Source organism: Pocillopora damicornis, chromosome 11, assembly GCF_964200805.1.
Source record: "Pocillopora damicornis chromosome 11, jaPocDami1.2, whole genome shotgun sequence".
Taxonomy (NCBI): Eukaryota; Metazoa; Cnidaria; class Anthozoa; order Scleractinia; family Pocilloporidae; genus Pocillopora; species Pocillopora damicornis.
Genome location: NC_142680.1, coordinates 7,325,051 through 7,347,017, shown reverse-complemented (window position 1 = coordinate 7,347,017; position 21,967 = coordinate 7,325,051). Strand labels below are relative to the sequence as shown.

At 36.7% G+C, this 21,967-nt stretch overlaps 2 protein-coding genes and 1 pseudogene across 3 annotated transcripts in view; 1 reads left to right on the top strand and 2 right to left on the bottom strand.

The window, feature by feature from the left end:
- The window catches only part of LOC113673223 (uncharacterized), a 49,410-nt gene that overhangs the window by 19,112 nt on the left and 8,331 nt on the right, over positions 1-21,967 (bottom strand). The window lies entirely within an intron of this gene.
- LOC113672262 (neuropeptide Y receptor type 1-like) lies at positions 8,683-10,417 on the top strand. The gene has a single exon (XM_027188547.2). The coding sequence runs from the start codon at positions 8,686-8,688 to the stop codon at positions 9,697-9,699; it is 1,014 nt and encodes a 337-aa protein (XP_027044348.2). The 5' UTR covers positions 8,683-8,685; the 3' UTR covers positions 9,700-10,417.
- Positions 18,456-20,417, bottom strand: LOC113668229 (uncharacterized; annotated as a pseudogene).

Below are 21,967 nucleotides of genomic sequence, written 5' to 3'. Positions count from 1 at the left end.
TAATTGTTTTTATTGAAGTTTTAAAAGTGGGCAATGAGACAAAGTTTTTAATTATATAAGTCAAAATTATTATGCTGAGACGAATGACACATTTGTGACACTCTGATCATATTGGCTGATAATTAAGGGAGTTAGCGAAGAGCTTTGTGATTTATTTATAGGGTACTTTAAGTATTATAAGACTTGCAGATCCTAAAACAGACCACCCCGCTAACTTAAGAATACAACTCCATAAGGTAAGTGATGTTTTTTGTTCTAAATAGCGTTACTTGTTGCATTATTAATAGTTCGGTGGCTGTGCTTGCCTTTTTTCACTCCATCTTTGGCGAGTCAAAACTCAGAAAGTATGGTGTAGCTCTTTATTGTGTAAATCGGCCGAAAAAAAGTTACAAAGCAGATAGATAGAAGAAATTTTAATGGTGTAATAAATATTGCGTGCAGTTCAGCTTACAGCGTACGAATAACGTGTACAGTTGAGCTGTTACATTTATGAAAAATTGATCGTCGAATCATGAAAACCTTTGCTTGGGTTAAACAAAGGACGACATCGCATGAGGCAACAACTTAGAAGGAGCTTTCAGAATGCCTTTATCAATTAGATACCTAGGCTCCTTAATTGCATGTACATCACCACAGGGAGCAATCGACAAATTAATATTTTTCATGAATGAATAAAATATATCATATAAGTCCCTCGCCTAACGTCAGGTACCCGTTTAGCCCTTTAACTCCCAATATCTGATTGTTAATCGTCCCCTCTAGCTTTTATACCGTACTGCTGATTGCGGACGACTCAGGCTAACTCGTGCAATGGATTTGCAAAAGGCCAAAAAGACTTTAGACCCAAGAATGAATTGATAAATGTTACTTGCGGACGGACTATGCCTATCTTTTTCCTTTTCCATTCCTTTTCTCTTCTTTTTCCTTTTTTTTAATTTCAATCTACATTCTTCTTCAAATGATATGCTTTCTTATCGTTTCATAAGCCAATCACCAAAGCCCAGCATTTGCCTTTCCTTTACCTGCTTCTGAAGTAAAAACTATACCTGGTTGTAAAAGCAAAATGGTACTGACTGCATGGTAACAAACATATTTCAAATATACCAAGAAGTGTCGATTTCCTCCAATAGTAGAATAAAATGCTCATGGATGGCAATGTAAGTTTTACTTTAAATTAAAATTGATAAAGAAAAGTCGAAGTGCAGGGGCGAGACCTTGAACAAACGTGATCAAAATATAAGTTTGCCCCTTCATTAGTTAACTTAAGTACATAAGTCTGCAGGTATAAGAAAGAATCTGTTTTTATTTTGTTTTTTTGTTTTTTTTTTATGTTTGTTTTCTTTTTTAATTGGATTGAAAAATATTACAGAATTTTCACGAGAATCATTCTAATTCCACTTTAAAAACCTGATCAATAACTCTAAAAGATTCTAAAATCAGCTGCACTGTGATGGAAAAGAGGACATACACAGAATCTTCATATACACGAACTTTAATTAACTGACAAGATGAAGCATTCTTGATTACAGTCACTGTGCGGCTTTCTTCCTCGAGTAAAAAAGACTCAGAATAATTTATATGTTATATAAATACCCTTTTTATTCATTGCAAGCAATGCCTTAAAGTAAAAGAATTGCAAAAATGCTGAAGAAACGCTGGTAGATTTAAGAGTGTGTGAAGGCCGCTAACTAAAAAAAAATCGGTCATTAGTAGCTGCGTAGTTTAGACTTCTAGCAACCAGTTTTCTTTGTTAGCTGTTCCTTTGTAAGAAAAAAAATAAAAAAGGCCTTGATTTTGTACGTATTAACACAGACAAGTGTACAACACCCATTTTAAAATTTCTTATGGACTGACTTTGAAAAGTTTTGCGCAATTCGAAGTTTTACCACTGGGAATTATTTAAACCCCTTTAAGAAAACTGGTTAGGTGAGATAACACATTTTTTCGTTAAAGATGTTGCTTTTAACTATTATTTATTTTCAAGTATTTTGGAAACTGATTAGGAAGACCTTTATTTATCCGTTGATTCACACTAAATTCAGGCTGAAATGACAGCAAGAATTAAGAGTTTTAGATATGCAACTTCATATACTTCAACACTTGTTTCTCTGATGCCATAACCGAAACCAAAGAATAGCAAGCGTTTCGTAAAAATGCACTGAATAACATATGCAAATCAACGTCTTCTGTTACAAGAAAAATATCAGGCAAGTAAGAATTTCGACACTTGTTTGTATGATAATATGACTGAAGCGAAAAAATTGGTGCCAGCAGCTGCTATCTTCAATCAAAGCAAAAAGTGAAGTGAAGTCAATGGAACTGAGTTTTCAACGGTATTATTCTGATGAAGATCATAATGTATCCAAACTGAAGAAATTCAGTGTAGACGGACCATGGTTACAAGAATGAAGAGGTTCAGACAGAGAGCGTAACGTTTCGACATTTGCTTGCATCACAACATGACTGAAGACAACAAGCAGTAACGGTTTTGTTTATAAAACCTTTTAATGTGTATTTTTTTCTTTTTATGTTCCTTTATTCAAGTGTTTTTAAATACATAATTTTTCGCCTGTAGATACCGACAAACACATTTAGAGAAGGGAAGAATAGCAAATTCTATTTGGAAAGCAAGCTTTGACAAGCCAAAATTTTCTGTTTATTTCAATTTTATAGACAACGTTGGCAAATTGGCAGAAGTTATATCAAATTACCCCAACTTTAAGGAATTGTTTCCTTAACGTTCAAACAACCGTTGGACTTAATAAGATTAAAATTCATTGCATTCTGTTAGTGTGAGAGAGATTCGTTGGAAGTGCATTTTTCGAGCTAACCAGTTAGCCTCACGCCCTAGTGATTTGATGCGGGGGCTCTAATACCCCTAAGGATTACCAAATTACTACAACTTTGGGAGCCCGAACTACTACTAAGTTTGAAAGAAATCGGTGAGATGGCATGTGTCACGCCTGCCCGGTCCTCACGTGGACATACTCTTAACCAGTCATGCTCTTTTACTTACCCAAGTAGAGAGAGTCAAATCGTTCATTATTGTATCGCTGTCGGATTGCTTCTTGTTTTACGCTTAAGTATCGGTATTTTCAGTCATTACAAGATATTTCTCAAAACTAAAGAGCATCAACATGATGTAGTCTAGTCGCCACAGAACAGGACTGAAAATGGTTCAGTAACCAACTCAGTGAAAGAAATAAACATTAATTAGGTTCTGTTGTACGTGGCTGCAGGCTTTTTGTGTTGCTGGATACCAATGTGGGCACTTACACTTTAGTTTCGATTTTCCTTTGAAACCTGCCCAAGAATTGCAGCTTTGCTGGCAACTTTTCTCTATTATTTTAGTGCTTCTGTAAATTCCTTTATTTACAATTTCACAAATGGCACATTCCGAAAGCAATTCCAGAGCCTGCTTTGTTGTCACCGTGAAAAGGCAAAAGATCTGCAAAATGTAGCTTCCGTAATTAATGAAAAGGAAATTGCAAAACAGGAGGGCGAAGCGAACGTACAAGTTTTGTAGATTTTCAAAGTTTCTGATATAACATCCTATCCGCCAAAAGTAGAAGGGAACGTAACTTGTGTAATGTTTCGCAGAAATGTGCATGATATTTCCCGCTATAATTGTCGAATTAGTGCAAACATATCAGAATACAGCAAGTTGCCAGAGTATATTCGTTAGTCGTATTCCAAATCTCTCTAAAGAGAACTTTTTAATCATTTATACACTGTATTAGAACCGAAACCACCAACACCCTTCCTTCCCATCGGAAAAGAAACAGAACCAGGTAATTTCTACGTATAGGAAAATATATGAATGCGCCCCTTCGATAAAGACCCCATTCGCACCGGCAAAAAGTGTTTAGTAAACGGGATTTAGCGTGATGAAATTCAGAAACGGAGAACTGAAAAAACTGAACTCTCAATAACATTTAAGTTATCGCTGTCTTGTAATTCATTGTGCTAAACTTGAAGTCGACAGATGTAAATAAACTCATAATCAATGGAATGAATAAACAGCTCTTCAAAAATCATGATCACTAATCTATTCATGATTTCCTAATAGCAGTTAAAATTTCAAGTGTTCAGTATTAGAACCTCAAGCATCTTTTTTAATCGTTGAGTGGCAACGGCTTTAAACTCTGGCCCCTATCCACCGGAAAGAGAGGCTCTATGAGTTGGTAAATATACTAAAAGGGAATTTCCACATGAAATAAGTAATTTGACATAAATAAAAGATTAAGTTGCACTTTACCAGCCTCAAAATGTGTTATTAGTATTCAGGCGTCCATTTTTAAGATAGCTACGCGTAGGAAACCTTTACGAGTCCCTCAAGGATCGTCGGCTACCAGAAAATTTAAAGTCAATTCAGTCATGATTCAGAAAAAGAAAATTAATACTTTCCCGCACTCAGGAAAATGTTGATATTATGAAGAGCCGCCTTACCCGGGATATTTTTATAACAAAGGACGCTATTTGTGACGACATGTTGCCGCTTCTAATTATTTTTTCCAAGTGTGAGCTTGGGTCTTGAAATAAATTTATCTCATGAAATTTTCTTTACCAAGGGACATTTTTATGACGAAGGACACTATATAAGCCGGAATGTTGCTGCTTCTATTGAGTGAGATTGTGTCTTGAACTAATTTTATCTCATGAAAAAAAAGTTATGTACATCAGAAATTTATCCGTGACTCTTAATGCCACAATTCTAAAACCGCTTTTGTCTCCCCAAACCTAGATTTAGTAAGGAAGATTGATTACAAAGACCTTTAAGCTGTTCTCTACATTGTTAGGCTTCATAGGTGCGGTGTCCAAGCAAGCAAATTTAATATTCTCAAAATTACGAGACAACCAACGACGAATAACCCACAAACACAAGGTTTGTATTCGGCGCACGCCTAACTTTAATTATCGTCTCGACATTAGCATTCGTAGTTTAACAAGTACATGACATTTTCATAAGTATGCCCCTCCTTGACAGCTATGTTACAATAAAGATAAAGAAAACTTGTTTCACTTCACGTGTTCGTGAAAGACAAGCGGAAAAAAAACATAAACTGAATGACAGTAGTGAGCAGAAATGAGAAAATAAGCCACGCTCTTCGATGAATCGGAATTTCCTGCTCTGGCTCGAAAAAGGAAAGGGAGGATTTTTATCGAAAAATCTTTTTTAGTGGTTATCCCCGCTCACGCCAGCCTATCGCGTCCTATTTAAGTAAAAACAAACTTTTCGAAATATTCAAAAGTTGTGCATGTCATATGATAAAATGCTTATAGACTGAGTCAAGTCATACATTATCCCAATTTACACAAATGAAGTTACCGCTTTTCCCCAGGTCAGAAATCTTTGTTAAACACCGCAGTTTATATGATAATTCGCATTTATCAGTCGGACCAGCTGAACTTTCCCAGCTTCAGTGTTTTTCTTGCAAAATGACACTTTTCTCAAGAGCTTTAGGGCTATGCCAAATAATAGACAATTCATTCTTTGCTAATACCTCGCCTTTCAACTTACCACCTGCTACAAGTTACACTTGACAATAGGCCAGATATGTAATTAAAAAAAATACTGATGAAAATTCGCAATCAAGCTCACGCAAGTAAAGAGTAATTTTCAGGGTTATCTTTCAAGGAAAAAGACGAAGTATTTCGAAAACGGCAAACTTATATGTACTTCGGCGGAATAAAAAAAATTTTTTTTCTTGAAATCATAGTCAAACATACAGATGTTTCAGTCTTTATTACATTTGTTTAGGCTTTCGTTCAGCAATGTGTGTTTGCAGACGTCACTATGAGGAAGTTAAAAATACATCAAACGCTCCTGGCCCTTCCGCTGTTACCTTAAAAATGGGCATAGGCAAGGAAAGGCCTTTCTTACACTGAAAGTTTATAGAAAATGAACAGAAATTATGGTATTTAAAAGCAAAAAGGCATTTTGCATTAAGAAGAACATCAATTTGGATGAGGTTATCGTGAACTTTGGAGACAAAGTATAAATTAGCCACTTCAATACCGTTTTGGGGAAATTTTCCTGTGGAACTAAGGTTAGTTACAGATAATATCTCCAGTAATACATTTTTCGCTTTTTAAACCTGATTTTTAGCTCTAAAAAAAAGCCACACTCTCTGCACTGTGACGGGTAAAGACTGGAAGAAAGACAATAGCTCCAACCTTGCAAGGAAGTTTGACCGCGTTGAGCTATTATAAGTACCGTCCCATATTCTTCTGTGATCTGACTTGTTTTCATCGAATCTCAGCGTAAGGTAAAGCTTTCGCTAGGTCTAGGTAGAATCATCGGTGAATGCTTAAACCAGCAAAAACTTTTGCTTGGATCGCGGACAGTACACATAATTGTCACAAACTCCTCGCATAGGAAAATTCGAAGTACGCAACTAACTCGCAGCCAGCTGTTCCTTGAAGCAAATAAAATAAGAACTTTAGTGTTCTTTACTAGAAATTTTGAGAAATTTGGTCGAGCTCTCTGATTCTTATGGTGAGACAAAGTTTAAAGCTAACGGCGCCACAGATAAATTCAGCAGCACATTCGTGACTTTATCAATCACCGAAGTAAGATGATTATTTGTCTCCAAATATTTTTGGTGTGGGAAAAAGGGAGTGAAGTAATCTTCGATCTTTCTTAAGTAGAGTAATGCAACTTGGAAAGTCACCAAGCAACACACCGCACTTTCTATCGTTTTACCAAAATAATAACCAACTTGAAATGTTTGGAGAACCGTGCTTCTGGAAAAGTTTGTGAATCACTCGCCTCTTACTTGCTATGTACAACTTTTCGAGTGTTTTCCCAACATTCCGAGTGGGGTATTATGCTAGTAAACCGACAGAAAATGTGGTTTATTGCTTTCATAAAATAAACTTAAAACAAAATATATTGCGTTTCAAATTTCTCTGGGTTACCGATGCAATAAACGATAGGTTTTTGACCAATCTCGTTTATTTATAAAGACTGATAACACAACGGTTTGGGAAATGTTGAAATAAAAAATGTTGGATGAACGAATGTATTCAGGCCTTGGGCAAAAACAGTAATCCATTAGTAGTTATGTTTTTTAGACCTATTGCAAACAGCTTTCCCCCTCACCTGCAGCTGTCACTTTTTTATGTAAGAAAAGAATAAAAAAGGCGTCGATTTTGTACGTATTGGAAAAGACAAGTATAAAGCAACCTATAAAGGAGCCTAAGTTTCTAAAGAAACTGTGGTTCTGCGACGGCGGGGAAAAGCTGACGTTTAACCGGCTTTAGGAACACCTCGCTCGATTCTGTGTATGAACACTGGAAGTTACATGGACATTACATTCCAAGCTTCATGAGAAGTAAATATGGAAACAAACTAGTGGAACTTTTCGGCAGACTGGTGTTAAGGACAATAATGATAATAATGATAATATTAACAATGATAAAGAAAACGATGATTATACATGATTGTAATCACAAATTAGCAAAACGAAGAAATAGAGAAAGGAGGTTTGACGGCTTACGTTTATCTCCAAATGTTAGCTTGTCATTAATACTGTTTCTAGTTTGAATAAATAGAAAGTAGTTTCTTGCGCCTACATGAACAAAATACTCATTGCGTGTACTGAGTATATGGATAGCTTATATTTGTGGGAGATTAAAAAAAAAGTATCTGTTCATTGCAACAGCAGACAATACAACTGTACAAGGTTACAACTCGAACTGGAATATCAAATAAGTTTATATTTCCGGTGCGACATGGCTTACAGGTTGGACGTAGGGAAGACATGCAAACGCATGCTAAATTACACACCTGCATTTTACTTACAAAATTAAAAAAAAAAGTTAGTATGAGCTTCTCTAGCAATACAATCACTCGATCAGGAACGATTATTTAGCTGATAGAAATGCGTAGGCATTTTACGAGTTACCAGTATGATGTTTTATATACAGTGAATTCTTCACTAGCCGTTAGAATTGAAGTAAGGGGGCAGTATTCAAAGCAATTATGTGTTGCTATAGGTAATCACACGGGTGCAATTTGGAATAAATAGCTTGAGTAAATTTTTTCAAAGACTAACAAAACTGTGGATAGCAATTGGTGGTCTTTAAAAAAAATTTACTCAAGATAGCTCATCATAATTGTGCAGAAGCAAAAGGGGGGATCAAGTTCAAAAATACTCTATTCAAACCATGCGCTCGGTCAAAACAACCGTGTACGATCAAAACAATAATATACAATGATATTTAAACACCTTTAAGGCGCAAAAAGTTCAGAGTCCGGCTAAACGGTTCAAGGAATTGTTCTGTTTAGTTTGTAACTTCTTTGCACCGAGTAAATCACGCAATGAGATTTTAACGCTGCCGTTAATCTTCATAAGTCTTCACAAACCTCGCTTTTTCTTTGCATGGTATTGGATAAACTTACAATTCGAGAAGACGAGACTAAATTGGGTCACGCGGTTGAAATAAAAAAAAGGCCAATTAATGAACGAACAGATAAATGAATATCTAGATATATGATCAGAAGTATATTTCGAAAGTCCACAAACCCTGAGAGCGAATTAAAGGCGCGGATGATGTAGTTGGCCGGGAAAGGGGACAACCATTATTTTCACCTTATTAACGTTCATCTCTCTTCATTTATTTGTTTATTCATTTACTAAATTATTTGCCCTTTAATTTCTTTTATTTTCAGAAGGTGCTATGTTAAACTCAGAGCTACCAAGTCGAAGCTTACCTGTTGTCATAACTGAGGCAAGTGTTTGTATTGCATTGTGCATCATAAGCGTCATTGGAAACAGTCTGGTTTGTATGGCAACATGCAGAAACTCAAACCTGCGATCAACCACCAACCTGTATATCATTGCTTTAGCTGTCAGCGATCTGCTGTGTGGAATAGTACAGATGCCGTTAACTTCTGCCACGCTGATCATCGGAAGATGGGTTTTTGGCGACGCCTTATGCCAATTTAAAGGCTTTGTTTCCGCATTTACCTATTATGTTACTCCAGCGACCCTTGGTTTGACAGCGTTTAACCGCTACGTGAAAATTGTAAAGACAAGCCATTACAAGAAGATTTTTTCGCCCCGCAGATCTAAGATATGGTTGAGTTGCTTGTGGCTTTCCTTTGCACTTTACCTGCTCTTTGCCGGTGTCACAAATTGGATTAAAATCGATTTTATTCAAGGCTACGGAAGTTGCTCCTTTGATTACCCAAGCAGTGAAAGTCAAATCTTTCATTATTGCATCACTATTGGATTACTTTTTGTCTTACCGTTGTGTGTCGGCATTTTCAGTTATTATAAGATATTTCTGAAAACCCATGAGCATCAACAGAATGTAGTGTCATCGCTTCGGAACTGTACTGACAATACTGCAGTAAGCAACACAGTAAAAGAAATAAAGCTAACTCGAATGTTGCTCCTTGTGGCAGCGGGATTTTTGTGTTGCTGGATACCAATGTGGGCACTTGTCCTCTGGTTTCGTTTTTCCCCTGAGACCAGCTCAAGAATTGCAGCACTGCTTGTCACTTTTTTATTATATTTGAGTGCTTCAATCAATCCTATTATTTATGCTTTCACAAATGGCGTGTTCCAAAGGGAATTTCGCAAACTGCTTTGTTGCCGCCGTGAAAGGTCAAGAATTGTGCCAAAGAAAGCTGCTGCGTTTACTGGTAACGATCTCGTCGAACGAGGGGAACAAGAAACAAACTTTTAAGTCCAATGAATTTGTGTTAATGAAACATCCTCTTTTGAAAACAGGAAGGAAAAGTTATTCCATTCTTTTTTTCTAATTTAGTTATTGTTTGTCAAAGCAAGCTTCTTAGATGTCGAAAGCTGTGTTGCTCGCACCAATCAATTATAAACTATTTATGGTGATGTCTCCTTGCCAAATGCTGAGAGGATGACATCAGTTCACTTTTAAATTTTGGATGAGTTGCGAGTGCAAATTGAATAGATTTTACCATTCCTGCAATGAAATTGTGAGGAACTTAATTTGAATACCAAATTGAATAATCTGATGGCAAGCAAATATCGTTCCTTTTGCTTCTTCGGAATTTTCTATTTAAACGTCAAAGCTTTTGTGCTAATTGGTTAGTTAAATTTAATAAGAAGTGAATTTTGTTCGACTTTCTGTTTGTGAACAGCCAGCCACTAAAGCAGAATAACTTCCCCTGAGTTTTTCTTTCTGATGCCTGTGATGTAATCAGCAAATTATTTGCGATACTCGAACATAAGATTTTTTCTAAACTCATATTAAATTAACACATTATGCTTTTAGTTGATTGGAGGTGACGCTCAGTCGTTTATGAAAAACTACGAGATGACCAGAAAAGCGGAGAGAGGTATGAAAAATAACTTATATTGCGAGCTTTAAAGTGATGATATTTGCAAAGCAACGTTTTTCTGGGAGGAAATAAATAGAATTTGAAAAAGAAGCCAGCAAAGTGATAAAACTTGGCGCCTACAGCTGATAACAATATTAATGACGTAACAGTGATAAGAAATAGCTCGCAACGATACCTGCAAGACTTTCTACGTCGACGAAATAGTTCCTGAGTGTATTTTAAGATGGAAAACATGTTAGAGGAAGATTTTATTCGTCAAATGTCAAATATAACTGCTTAGGACCCCTGTAGATGGCCTAAAGGTTTCGTGCGCCCTCCCTATTTTTTGTCCGTTTTTCAAGGTTAGGCATACTTATTTTATTTCATAGTGTTGCCCTTTGTCTTTTGATTTTTTCTTGTTGTTGTCGTTGTCGTTGTCGTTGTTGTTGTTGTTGTCGTTGTCGTTGTCGTTGTTGTTGTTGTTGTTGTTGTTGTTGTTGTTTTGTCAAATTTCGAATTTTTAATTTTTTTTTAAATTTTTCATATCATTTGCATCTATTTTTCTTATTTTAAAAAAAGTGAAGAAATGAGTGCGCCCACTGCAAGACATTATTTCTCCGGACTGATGTAAAGGTTAGGGCTGAAATTGTATGGGGATTTAGAATAAAGTTGTACATCTGCGCAATGTAAAATACTTCTCTTAACCTTATATTTTGTGCAAGATATTCTTATCTATATATCGGTGCGCTCTCCCTACTTAGCTTATTATTCGAAAGTCATACTTAAGCGTTTTTTTTTTGTCGATTTAACGAAAAGGATTGTAATAATAAAATTCTTACTGGTGCAAAGTTAAGCTTTTGGGCTTTATTGGGATGTAATTTTTATTTAGTTTGGTTAAGATTTTAAAAGAATGAAGAGTCACATACCTTTACAACTTTTTATGGAAATTTGGTCTCGCTTTTGCCCTTAATTTCTCAAAGGTGCACGCTCCTTGAAAGTTTCTAATGATATTGACCAATTTATCTTATCAATGGTACCTAGTTTGAATAAACTGATATAAAGTTAAATTTTAATTTAATCATATACACACCGTATCAGAACCGAAACCACCAACACCCTTCCTTCCCATAGGAAAAAAAACCAGAACCTGGTAATTTCTACGTATAGGAAAATATACGAATGCACGCCTTTTATTAAGACCCCATTCACACCAGCAAAAAATGTCTAATTTGAACAGGATTTAGCGTGATGAAATTCAGACACGGAGAACTGAAAAACTGAACTTTCAATAGTATTTAAGTAATCGCTGACTTGTAATTTCATTGTGCCAAACTTGAAGTCGACAGATGTTGGTTTAAGATTCTTCTATGTAGAAAAAAATTTAAATCGTGTTTAAGAAAACTGCTTAAAACATTTTTAAGCTTTGTTGTGAATGGGGTATTAGTTGCATGGGAAGGAAATGATGAAGCGGTAGGCGAATTAAAAAGTTTGACACAAACCTGCATCCCAAATATGCTTTCTCCTAAATAAACTCACAATCATCAGAATGAATAAACGGCTCATCAAAAATCATTATCACTAATCTATTCATGATTCCCTGATAGCAATTAAAATTTCAAGTGTTATGTTAGAGCCTCAAGCATCTTTTTTAATAGTTGAGTGGCCATGGCTTGGAACTCTTGGCCCCTATCCATCGGATAGTGAGGCTCTATGAGTAGGTAAACTCCACATGTAATAAGTAATTTAACATAAATAAAAGATTAATTTACACTTTACCAGCCTCAAAATGTGTTATCAAGGCGTCAATTTTTAAGACAGCTATACGCAAAGAAAACCTTAGTCAGTCCCGCGAGGATCGTCGGTTGTCAGAAAATTTAAAGTCAATTCATTATAACACAGCTAGTAAATTTGTCTAATCAAATTCAATTGCGTGAGTGTGCTTCATATTCCTGTTGTGCACGCTCATGACGTCAGCAAAAAAAATCCCTGGAGAAAAAAATTTTCTCCGCAATTTTTACTATTAAAAAACTGGTTAAGACTTCGGCGGTAATTTAAGCTAAACATGGAAACAAGATCGTTTACAGCGTAGCGAAATGTTTTCCTGAAACAAAATTATCAACGCACTGAAGCGTGGCAGATGGAATGTTAAACCTTTTACAACATTTAAACCATTGGGTTGGAAATGTTGAAGAAGCTAGAGTTGCTCTCGGTTACGCCTAAAGCAACTCATAGGCATCTTTCGTGCTCTCCAAACTTCCCGCGTGCTTCATATCTCGACGAACGCACGCTGACGTATGAACCAATTGTTATTTTTCACAAGTATACCACTCCTTGACAGCTATGCTACAATAGGGATAAAGAAGACTTGTTTCACTTCACGTGTTCGTGAAAGACAAGCGGCAAAAACATAAACTGACCTACAGTAGTGAGCAGAAATGAGAAAATAGCCACGTTCACGCTCTTCGATGAATCGGAATTTTCTGCTCTGACTCGAAAAAGGAAGGAAGAGTTTTTATCGTAGAATCGCATCCTATTTAAGTAAAAACATACTTTTCGAAATATCAAAAAGTTGTTCAGGGTCATTTGATAAAATGCTTCTTGACTGAGTCAAGTCATACATAATCCCAATTTACACATATGAAGTTACCGCTTTTCCCAGGTTAGAAATCTTTGTTAAACACCGCAGTTTATATGATAGTTTCCATTAATCAGTCCGACCAGCTGAATTTTCACAACTTCAGTGTTTTTCTTGCAAAATGACAGTTTTCTCAAGAGCTTGAGGGCTATGCCGAATAATAGACAATTCATTCTTTGCTAATACCTCGCCTTTCAACTTACCCCCTGCTACAACTTACACGTGACAATAGGCCAGATATGTAATTAATAAAAATACTGATGAAAATTCGCAATCAAGCTCACGCAAATAAAGAGTAATTTTCTGGGTTATCTTTCAATGAAAAAGAAGTATTTCGAAATATATGCACTTCGGCAGAATAAAAAAAAAAACTTATTTTTTTTCTTGAAATCATAGTCAAACATACAGATGTTTCAGTCTTTATTGCATTTGTTTAGGCCCTTGTTCAGGAATTGTGTGTCTTGCAGACGTCACTATGAGGAAGTTAAAAATACATCAAACGCTCTTGGCCCTTCCGCTGTTACCTTAAAAATGGGCAGAGGCATGGAAAGGCCTTTCCTTACTCTGAAAGTTTATAGAAAATGAACAGAAATTGTGGTATTTAAAAGGAAAAAGGCCTTTTGCACTAAGAAGAACCTCAATTTGGATAAGGTAATCGTGAACTTTGGAGACAAAGTATGAATTAGCCACTTCAATACCGTTTTGGGGAAATTATCCTGTGGAATTAAGGTTAGTTACAGATAATATCTCTAGTGACCCATTTTTCGATTTTAAACCTGATTTTAACTCTAAAAAATAAAGCCACACTCTCTGCACTGTTACAGGTAAAGACTGGTAGAAAGACAATAATTCCAACCTTACAAGTTTGACCGCGTTGAGCTATTATAAGTACTGTCCAATATTCTTCGGTGATGTGACTTGTTTTCATCGAATCTCACGCAAGGTACAGCTTTCGCTAGGTCTAACTATAATCATCAGTGAATGCTTAAACTGGAAAAAACTTTTGCTCGAATGGCAGACAGTACACATAATTGTGAATGAAAGTGATCTTCGCAGTAATGAACACTACTTAAGTAGTAGTGAAAAGAAGGCCTGAAAAAAATTCAGGCCTGAACGGGATTTGAACCCATGACCTCTGTGATACTGGTGCAGTGCTCTACCAGCTGAACTAACAAGCCAACTGGGAGCTGGTCAATGTGTTGGTCCCAAATAAACCCGTGAAATGGTGAATAAACGGTTTTGTTACTATATGGAAGTCATATATTTGAACTTCTTTTCACTACTACTTAAGTAGTGTTCATTACTGCGAAGATCGCTTTCATTCACGTCTTTAACCGCAGTTCAAATATATGACTGAGTAAAGAAACTGTGGTGCTGCGACGGCGGGGAAAAGCTGAGGTTTAACCGGCTTTAGGAACATCTCTCTCAATTCTGTGTATGAACGCTGGAAGTTACATAGACCCTCTATGAAAACAGTTTTAAGTAAGGGAGGATACGACGACTATTCAATAAAAAGATTGCGTTTAATTTTAAACTGATCAATAAAACCTTCATTTATCCATGATTCTATCTGTTCACACTGAATTCAGGGTAGACTGAAAACGAGTCTAAAAATTACATCCCAATAAAGCCCAAAAGCTTAACTTTGCGCCAGTAAGAATTTTATTATTACAATCCTTTTCGTTAAATCGACAAAAAAAACAAAAACGCTTAAGTATGACTTTCGAATAATAAGCTAAGTAGGGAGAGCGCACCGATATATAGATAAGAATATCTTGCACAAAATATAAGGTTAAGAGAAGTATTTTACATTGCGCAGATGTACAAAAGAGTTTCAGAAATAGAACGACATATCTTGACACTTCCCTTAATGATGCCCCAACCGAAGGCAATAAATGATGACCGTTTTGTGCTTAATCCAACACGTTATTTTTCTTAAGTCAACTTTATTAAGACGTTGTCAAAATATCTTTTTGAGCCCATATGCATTGTTAAAGATTTGTTAAGAGAAAGGAGAATTTACAGAATTTAGCTTGAAAGCTTGCATGGATAGCCTAAGTTTTCGATCGATTTCAATTCAAGCGAAACGTTGAATTACTAAAATAATTTGTCTAGGCGACAAAAGTGTGAAGGAAACCCTATAAATGATAGGCAATTATAAACTTAAATTATATATGCAAATTAACGTCCTTCTGTAACAGGAAAAACATAGAGATACGGAAAAAATATAAAAGTAATATGAATTGACACCTTCAGCTGATATGTTCGATCCAAGCTTCACGAGAAGTAAATGTGGACACAAACTAGTGGAACTTTTCGGCAGACTGGTGTTAACGACAATAATAACAATGATAATATTAACAATGATGAAGAAAACGATGATTATGATTGTAATCACAAAATAGCAAAACAGGAACAAAGAAACAGAGAAAACAGGTTTGACGGCTTAAGTTTATCTTCAAACGTTCGCTTTTCATCAATACTGTTTCTAATTTGAATAAACTGTTAGTAGTTACTTGCGCCTACATCAACAAAATACCCATTACATGTACATAGCATATGGATAGCTTATATCTGTGGGCGATTAAAAAAAGTATCCGTTGGTTGCAAAGGGAGACAATACAACTGTACAAGTTTAAAACTCGAACGGAAATATTAAATATGTTTATTTTTTCCGTTGGGCAATACCTTGCGGTTTGGACATACAGAAGAATTGGAAACGCATGCTAAATCACACAGCTGTATTTTACCTACAAAATGAAAAAAAAAAAAAAAAAAAAAGAAAAAAACAGAAAAAAAAGGTAGTATGAGATTCTCTAGCAATACAGTCACTCGATTAGGAACGATTATTTAGCTTCTAGAAATGCGTAAGCATTATACGAGTTACCAGTATGACGTTTTATATTCAGTGTATTCTTCACTTGTCGTTAGGGTTGAAATATGATGGTAGTATTCAAAGCAATTACATGTTAAGGAAGTAATGTGATTGTAACGCTACTATTAATCTTCACACGTCTTCATAAACCTCACTGTTCCCTTGCTTGGTATTGGATAAACTTACAATTCGAGAAGACGAGACTAAGATGGGCCACACGATTAAAAGACAAAAAGCCACTAAATAAACGCGTATATAAATAATAACTAGATAGATGATTACAAGTAGATTTCGACAGTTCACAAACCCTGTGAGCGAATTAAAGGTGCGGGTGATGTAGTTTGCCGGGAAAGGGGAAAAGCCAATATTTTCATTTTGTTAATCATCATCTCTGTTCATTTATTTGTTTATTCATTTACTCAACTATTTGCTTTTTAATTTCTTCTATTTTCAGTGCTATGTTAAGCTTAGAGCTATCAAGCCGAAGCTTATCTGCTGTCATAACTGAGACAATTGCATGCGTTTCATTGAACATCACAAGCATCATTGGAAACAGTCTGGTTTGTATAGCAGCATACAGAAACACAAACCTGCGATCAACCACCAACCTGTATATCATTGCTTTCGCGGTCAGCGATCTGCTGTGTGGAACAGTAGAGATGACTTTAGCTTCTGCAACGCTAATCATCGGAAGATGGGTCTTTGACGACGCTTTATGCCAATTTCAAGGCTTTGTTAATATGTTCACCTCTCACGTGACCCCAGCAACACTTGGTTTGACAGCAATTAACCGCTGCGTGAAAATTGTAAAGACAAGCCATTACAAGAGGATTTTTTCGCCCCGCAGATCTAAGATATGGTTGAGTTGCTTGTGGCTTTCCCTCGCACTTTACCTGTTGATTGCCCATGCCACAAATTGGGTTAAAATCGATTTTATTCAAAGCTATGCAGTGTGCTCCTTTAATTACCCAACTAATGAAAGTTAAATCGTTCATCATCACTCGTGAAATATTTTTCAACACTCGAAGAGAAATTTCGTATCTCCGCGCGGTCATGTAATATCCTCTACGTAACTTAAATTAGCGTCTGAAAAAGGGCCGGAAAAATGGAGGAAGACCGTCTCAACGTATTAAATTGGCCTACTTTATACAAACGAAAATTCATCCCACTTGCAGAATGTTATAAAACTGTATTACGCCCAAATAATGTGAACTTCTGTGGGGTTTTTTTAATTAATACATAACCTTCTCGTGCGAACCATTCTTTTCAATTATTTGCAAAAAGCCCAAAAACAACCTCATTTATAAATATCCGCCTGATATCTTTTTGTTGTATTTGTAGGAATAAATTAGTATGGGACGTAATGTTGTGGTGTGTGTCGTGTTGAGATAAGGGGGTGCCCAACGAGGACACACTGTGGCGGACACATTTTCTTATTTGCTCGCGCAAGGAAGCCCCATGAGCAACAATATGTCCGGTACAATGGGCCTCGTTTGCCACCGCCTTTATGTTACTACTAGTAAGAGGCGCCAACTGGCAATGGATCCATTGTTCAAATTCAAGATTTCTTCCACCTGTAATGCTGGTGACTGTCCCCAATTATCAATACTAATTCTCATATTCTCAAATACGGGACGTAATATAACAAGTGTTCTCTGCAACTGAGTAGCTATTCTCGCAAAGAAAAAGCGTTGGGCACCTTCATTTTGTTAACACAACCAAAAAAACCAAAAACTTTATTAACGATTCGATCCTAACATGATCGCCAAATGAGTATGGCATAAAAGGAGTAAAAACTAATTAACAATGATTAGGACTTCAAAAAAGCATACGAGAAAAGAAGTACCGTAAAACTTTCATCTGTTTCCTATTTTAAGGAAAGGTTTCATTTCTAGTCTAAAAATGAAACATAAACAATATTTATACTTGTTAACGTAGTTTTCAACCACATGCACCAGTAATAAGGCCAAGAATTTGAAAATAGAATGTAGTGTCACTCTTATGAAAAAAAGTTACTAAATTAGATAACACTCATCCCTTCACTATCTTCCATCTGAAATATTAACTGATCAAATTTTAAACTGATAATACAGGTAATCCCAAACTGTTACAATATCGGGACACTTGTAATAACCACAACAACGTTTCGCCTAGTTGCGTTCCTTCTCTGGCTATCCGCAACTGTTTTTAAGTAAATTAGTTCTTGTGTTTCATTACCATAGACAGATAAACATTAACGACAACAGCGATAAATATAACTCTGACAAAAAAAGGACAACTAAATGCCCCCTACCCGTAATTGCTCTTCTTACACTCGTTTTCAAACTCCATAGTCAGTTTGTCCAAAAAAAGCCAAGAATCTCAATGAAAGGTCTTTGCACTCAAAATTTCTCCACAGAACGGGCGATTTGTAACACGGTACGACTTTGTTGCATGCGACAAGCTTACGACAGGCCTACGACACGAATTGTGTCATGCACCAACCTGCAAGTCACTTAGGCGGCGTGTTGTAGGCCTGTCGTAAGCTTGTCGCATGTGACAAGCTCGTTCCATGTAAACCGCCCTTTAAAGGGAGTTAAAAACTGCAAAAATGGTTAATCGGCCAATAGCATCTTTAGCCCTGTTGCATGAAACTTCACAAAAAAAAAACATAAAGTCTGCACTGTTAAAAACCCTGTGAGGGACATTTACAAGTATCCTCAGCTAGACCTAGATCTTCTTAAGACTCCTGTGAACATGTCTTTCATATTTAATTCGATTCACTACAGTGTCCACTGAGACTTTCTCTAACATATCCCTCCCTCAGCTTTCTTTCTCAAGAGTCTCTTTAATACGTGGTTTCGAGATTGGGGCAGATGTCACAATCATTTCCTTGAAAGTGTTCCTTACTTTTCCAGTTCAGTTGAAGTAAATACATTTTTCACGCTGCTTGTCACAGTTGGAGGAATGATGTCACTGGTGTCGGCTTGGTCCTCCAGGGTTCTCTGGACTCGCTGTTCCAGTGTCTCTTGTTCAGAGGGGAGATCTAAAGGCTCTGTTGCAGTCTCTTGTTCGTACCGCCACTGTGAACGAACTTTGTCTAACACCCGTTTAGGACTCTCATTCTGGAGCTCTGGATGACTTGATATTTTTGACCTGACAATCTCTAAGGAGACAGATTGTTGGGAAATTTATTCTTGAAAAACGGCTCGAACCAAATTTTCTTTTGCAGGAGACCATGAGACCTTTGACGTTTTTGACTGGCACTCCTCTGGAGACGGGACAACTGAGATTCCTTCAGGATCACTTTCCTTCTGTTGTTTCTCTCCACGCATGACACATCTCAGTTGTCTTGAGGCCTTAACGGAAGATTTCGACTTCTCGTTTAGCTTGTAATAATGCCTAGCAGTAGCCACATCATGAGCCATTAAATCAGCTAAATCACTGTGGGTCTCACTACTATCGGTTGTGCAGTGTACTCCTGACACTGCTGACTTTCGCAGTATGGTTGTATGTATGGTACCACCAATGTCCGCTTTTTTCCAAACGGATTTCATCGCCTTGCTTATTTGGCTTGAGACCAGACTTTCCCCATTCCAAGACAGAAATACATGATGATCATTGTCATTTGTAGCGCCTGAAACACGGGAGCAAACTTCTGTGACAAAGATTTGTAACCACCGACATAGTTTCTGGCTCAAAACAATTCGGGCATGTCCATGGCTGTACAATGTCTTATGGTCTTTTACAAGGATCACACTGTCATCTCCCTCTGTTTTAATTTTTTTTAACTCTCCCATTTTCATGTTGGCTAAAGCTCCAGATCTGTTTGCGTTGTCGATTGAAATTTCGACAATCAAAAAGTCTCTAAGCAAGGTGTACTGACCCTGTGATATGTCTATGTTGTGCGCGCCTGACAATTTTCCTAATAGACAGATTGCATCTCTGGCGGCCTTACTTCTTTCGAACTCTTTTATCTGCCCCGGTGAAATGAGTGCATGCAAATCCTCCTCCATCTTCTCCCAATGTCGTTTCGCGCCGCTACGACGAAATGAAGTAGACCATCTTGCTACCTTTTCCCTCAGCGCTATTACCTTCTCCTTTGTTACTTTGTTTGTTATTACCTTCTCCTTCTCCTGGTTCCTCAGTAGTGAAATACCCACACGATTAAAAAAATTGCGGAATTTAAACACTCGAAATTAAAACGACGTATCTGACTGAGTAGACCAAACAAAAAGAGCAACAACAACCAAAACTAAACAAGTAGGTATGGGTCACATGATTACAGATACTTGATTTGTTTCGTTTAATTTCGATTTTTTAAGCACGGTTTTGAAACCCTCCATTCTCTTTGACCCGTGTCCATTGGACAGACTGTCAATATTCGTACACTGCTCGGTAAACGCTCCTTAAAGTAGCCACGAGCTACACAAGTAGAAAATGCTATCCTCAACCGAAAGTAGGGAGCACCTTATTTTCTCTTGCCTCTAAACTACATTAATTCCAGCGTTCTCGCGAGCTTACCGTTCCCGCGTTTTCACGTAGGCGTCTAGATGTATTCTTTTATCATCGTTATTACAAGCGATAGGTTTTGTATTAAATGAGGAAAAAGTACACATACAATACATAGGAGTGGCTTTTTTCATGAAGCGAGGAAAAATGGATTGCCGTAGTTTTGTTGAAATGTTCAAATAAGCGCCCGCGGTGCTTGTTTAATTTTCTAACGTGAGAGAGGGGCGCTAATTCGAAGGGGGGCGCTTATTTGGAGGGGAGCGCTAATTTCGTTTATCAATTTTTAGCCTCAAAATGACATTATCTGTTTTTCTATTTAAAAACAAACTGCTACATAAAAATTCAAAAACTTTATAAAAAACTACTTTTTGAGTACCGAAACTCATTTTGTCTTGGATATTTCTATCAAGGAAATGAGAAGCAAACCCGTGCGACTTTGAAAGGACATTACTGTTTATACTATTTAACAATGCGTCTCGTATATCGTACCGAGTGCCGAAACTCATTTTTTCTCGGGGGAAGGGGGGGGGCGCTTATTACAACTTTTGAGCCTTAGAAGGGGCGCTAATTCGAAGCGGGGCACTTATTTGAAGCTGGGCGCTAATTCGAGCATTAACGGTCTGCCAGCGCGCGAATGACCTATCCCTTGCCTCTGTAATTTAAAACACTCATTTATAAAAGCATTGAATACCTTACTATAGAAAAGGATAATTGAAACATTATCAACCCCGGATAAAAAAGATCCAAAGGGATAAATGTGTTTTAGTGGTGCAGAGTACTGCAAAAGAGCGTAATTTTGTATTCCGGGTCAACTTTTTCTCGTTGCTATGCTCTTCAACGCCACTTCTAATATCTAAAAGGTAAACGATAAAAAGAGTACAAGGCAAGAAACCATTTGCGTAAAACAATGTTTGATATTGTATTTCGAAGAAGACTTTCTTATATTGTGAGTCTAACAGGTCTAACTCCTTTTTGTTTTAAAGGACAAACCTGGAATTGAGGTCAGTTATTGCTGTCAGGCTAATGTTTAATTTGATTGTATTAATGATTGTTATCTGTTAAGAAATTGTGTAGAAAACCCTTGCTGGAACATATGGCAAACCAGGAACTTTTGTAACGTTGACGTTTTTGAGACATGGTTAACTTCAAATCTACACAAAAAAATAAGGAAAATTTCAATGAACTTTCTGTTTTCTTTGTTGAATTTCTTGATATCTACTTTAACTTGTGTCAAAGTTTTGTGAAGATTGATTCAATCAAGGAGGCACAATTTTTATTTGAAAGTCGCTGTATAAAAAACGGGGATTTTGCGTATCGTGATTCTATTCATTGATATGAAAAGTCATACGGAAACAAGTCAGATTTTTTTGAGCTGCAGTATCTCAAATTTAAAGTGCAGTGGTAGTCGAGAGAATCATATGGCATCGTTATGGCAACCCAATAGCTACAATGTGTTAATAAAATGGGCTAAAAAGCTTTTAATAAAGTGCTTACCACCACGTAAGGCACTTTTGCACCCTCTTTGCCACTAATAATTGGCTGAAAAATTTCAGTTTTGATTGTGAATTTCGGGGCTTTGCAAGGATAAGGTGCCCACTGGCAGACTTCCTTCTGGTAAGTTTCAGACGTTACCACTTTATATTTAGGAAGTACTGAG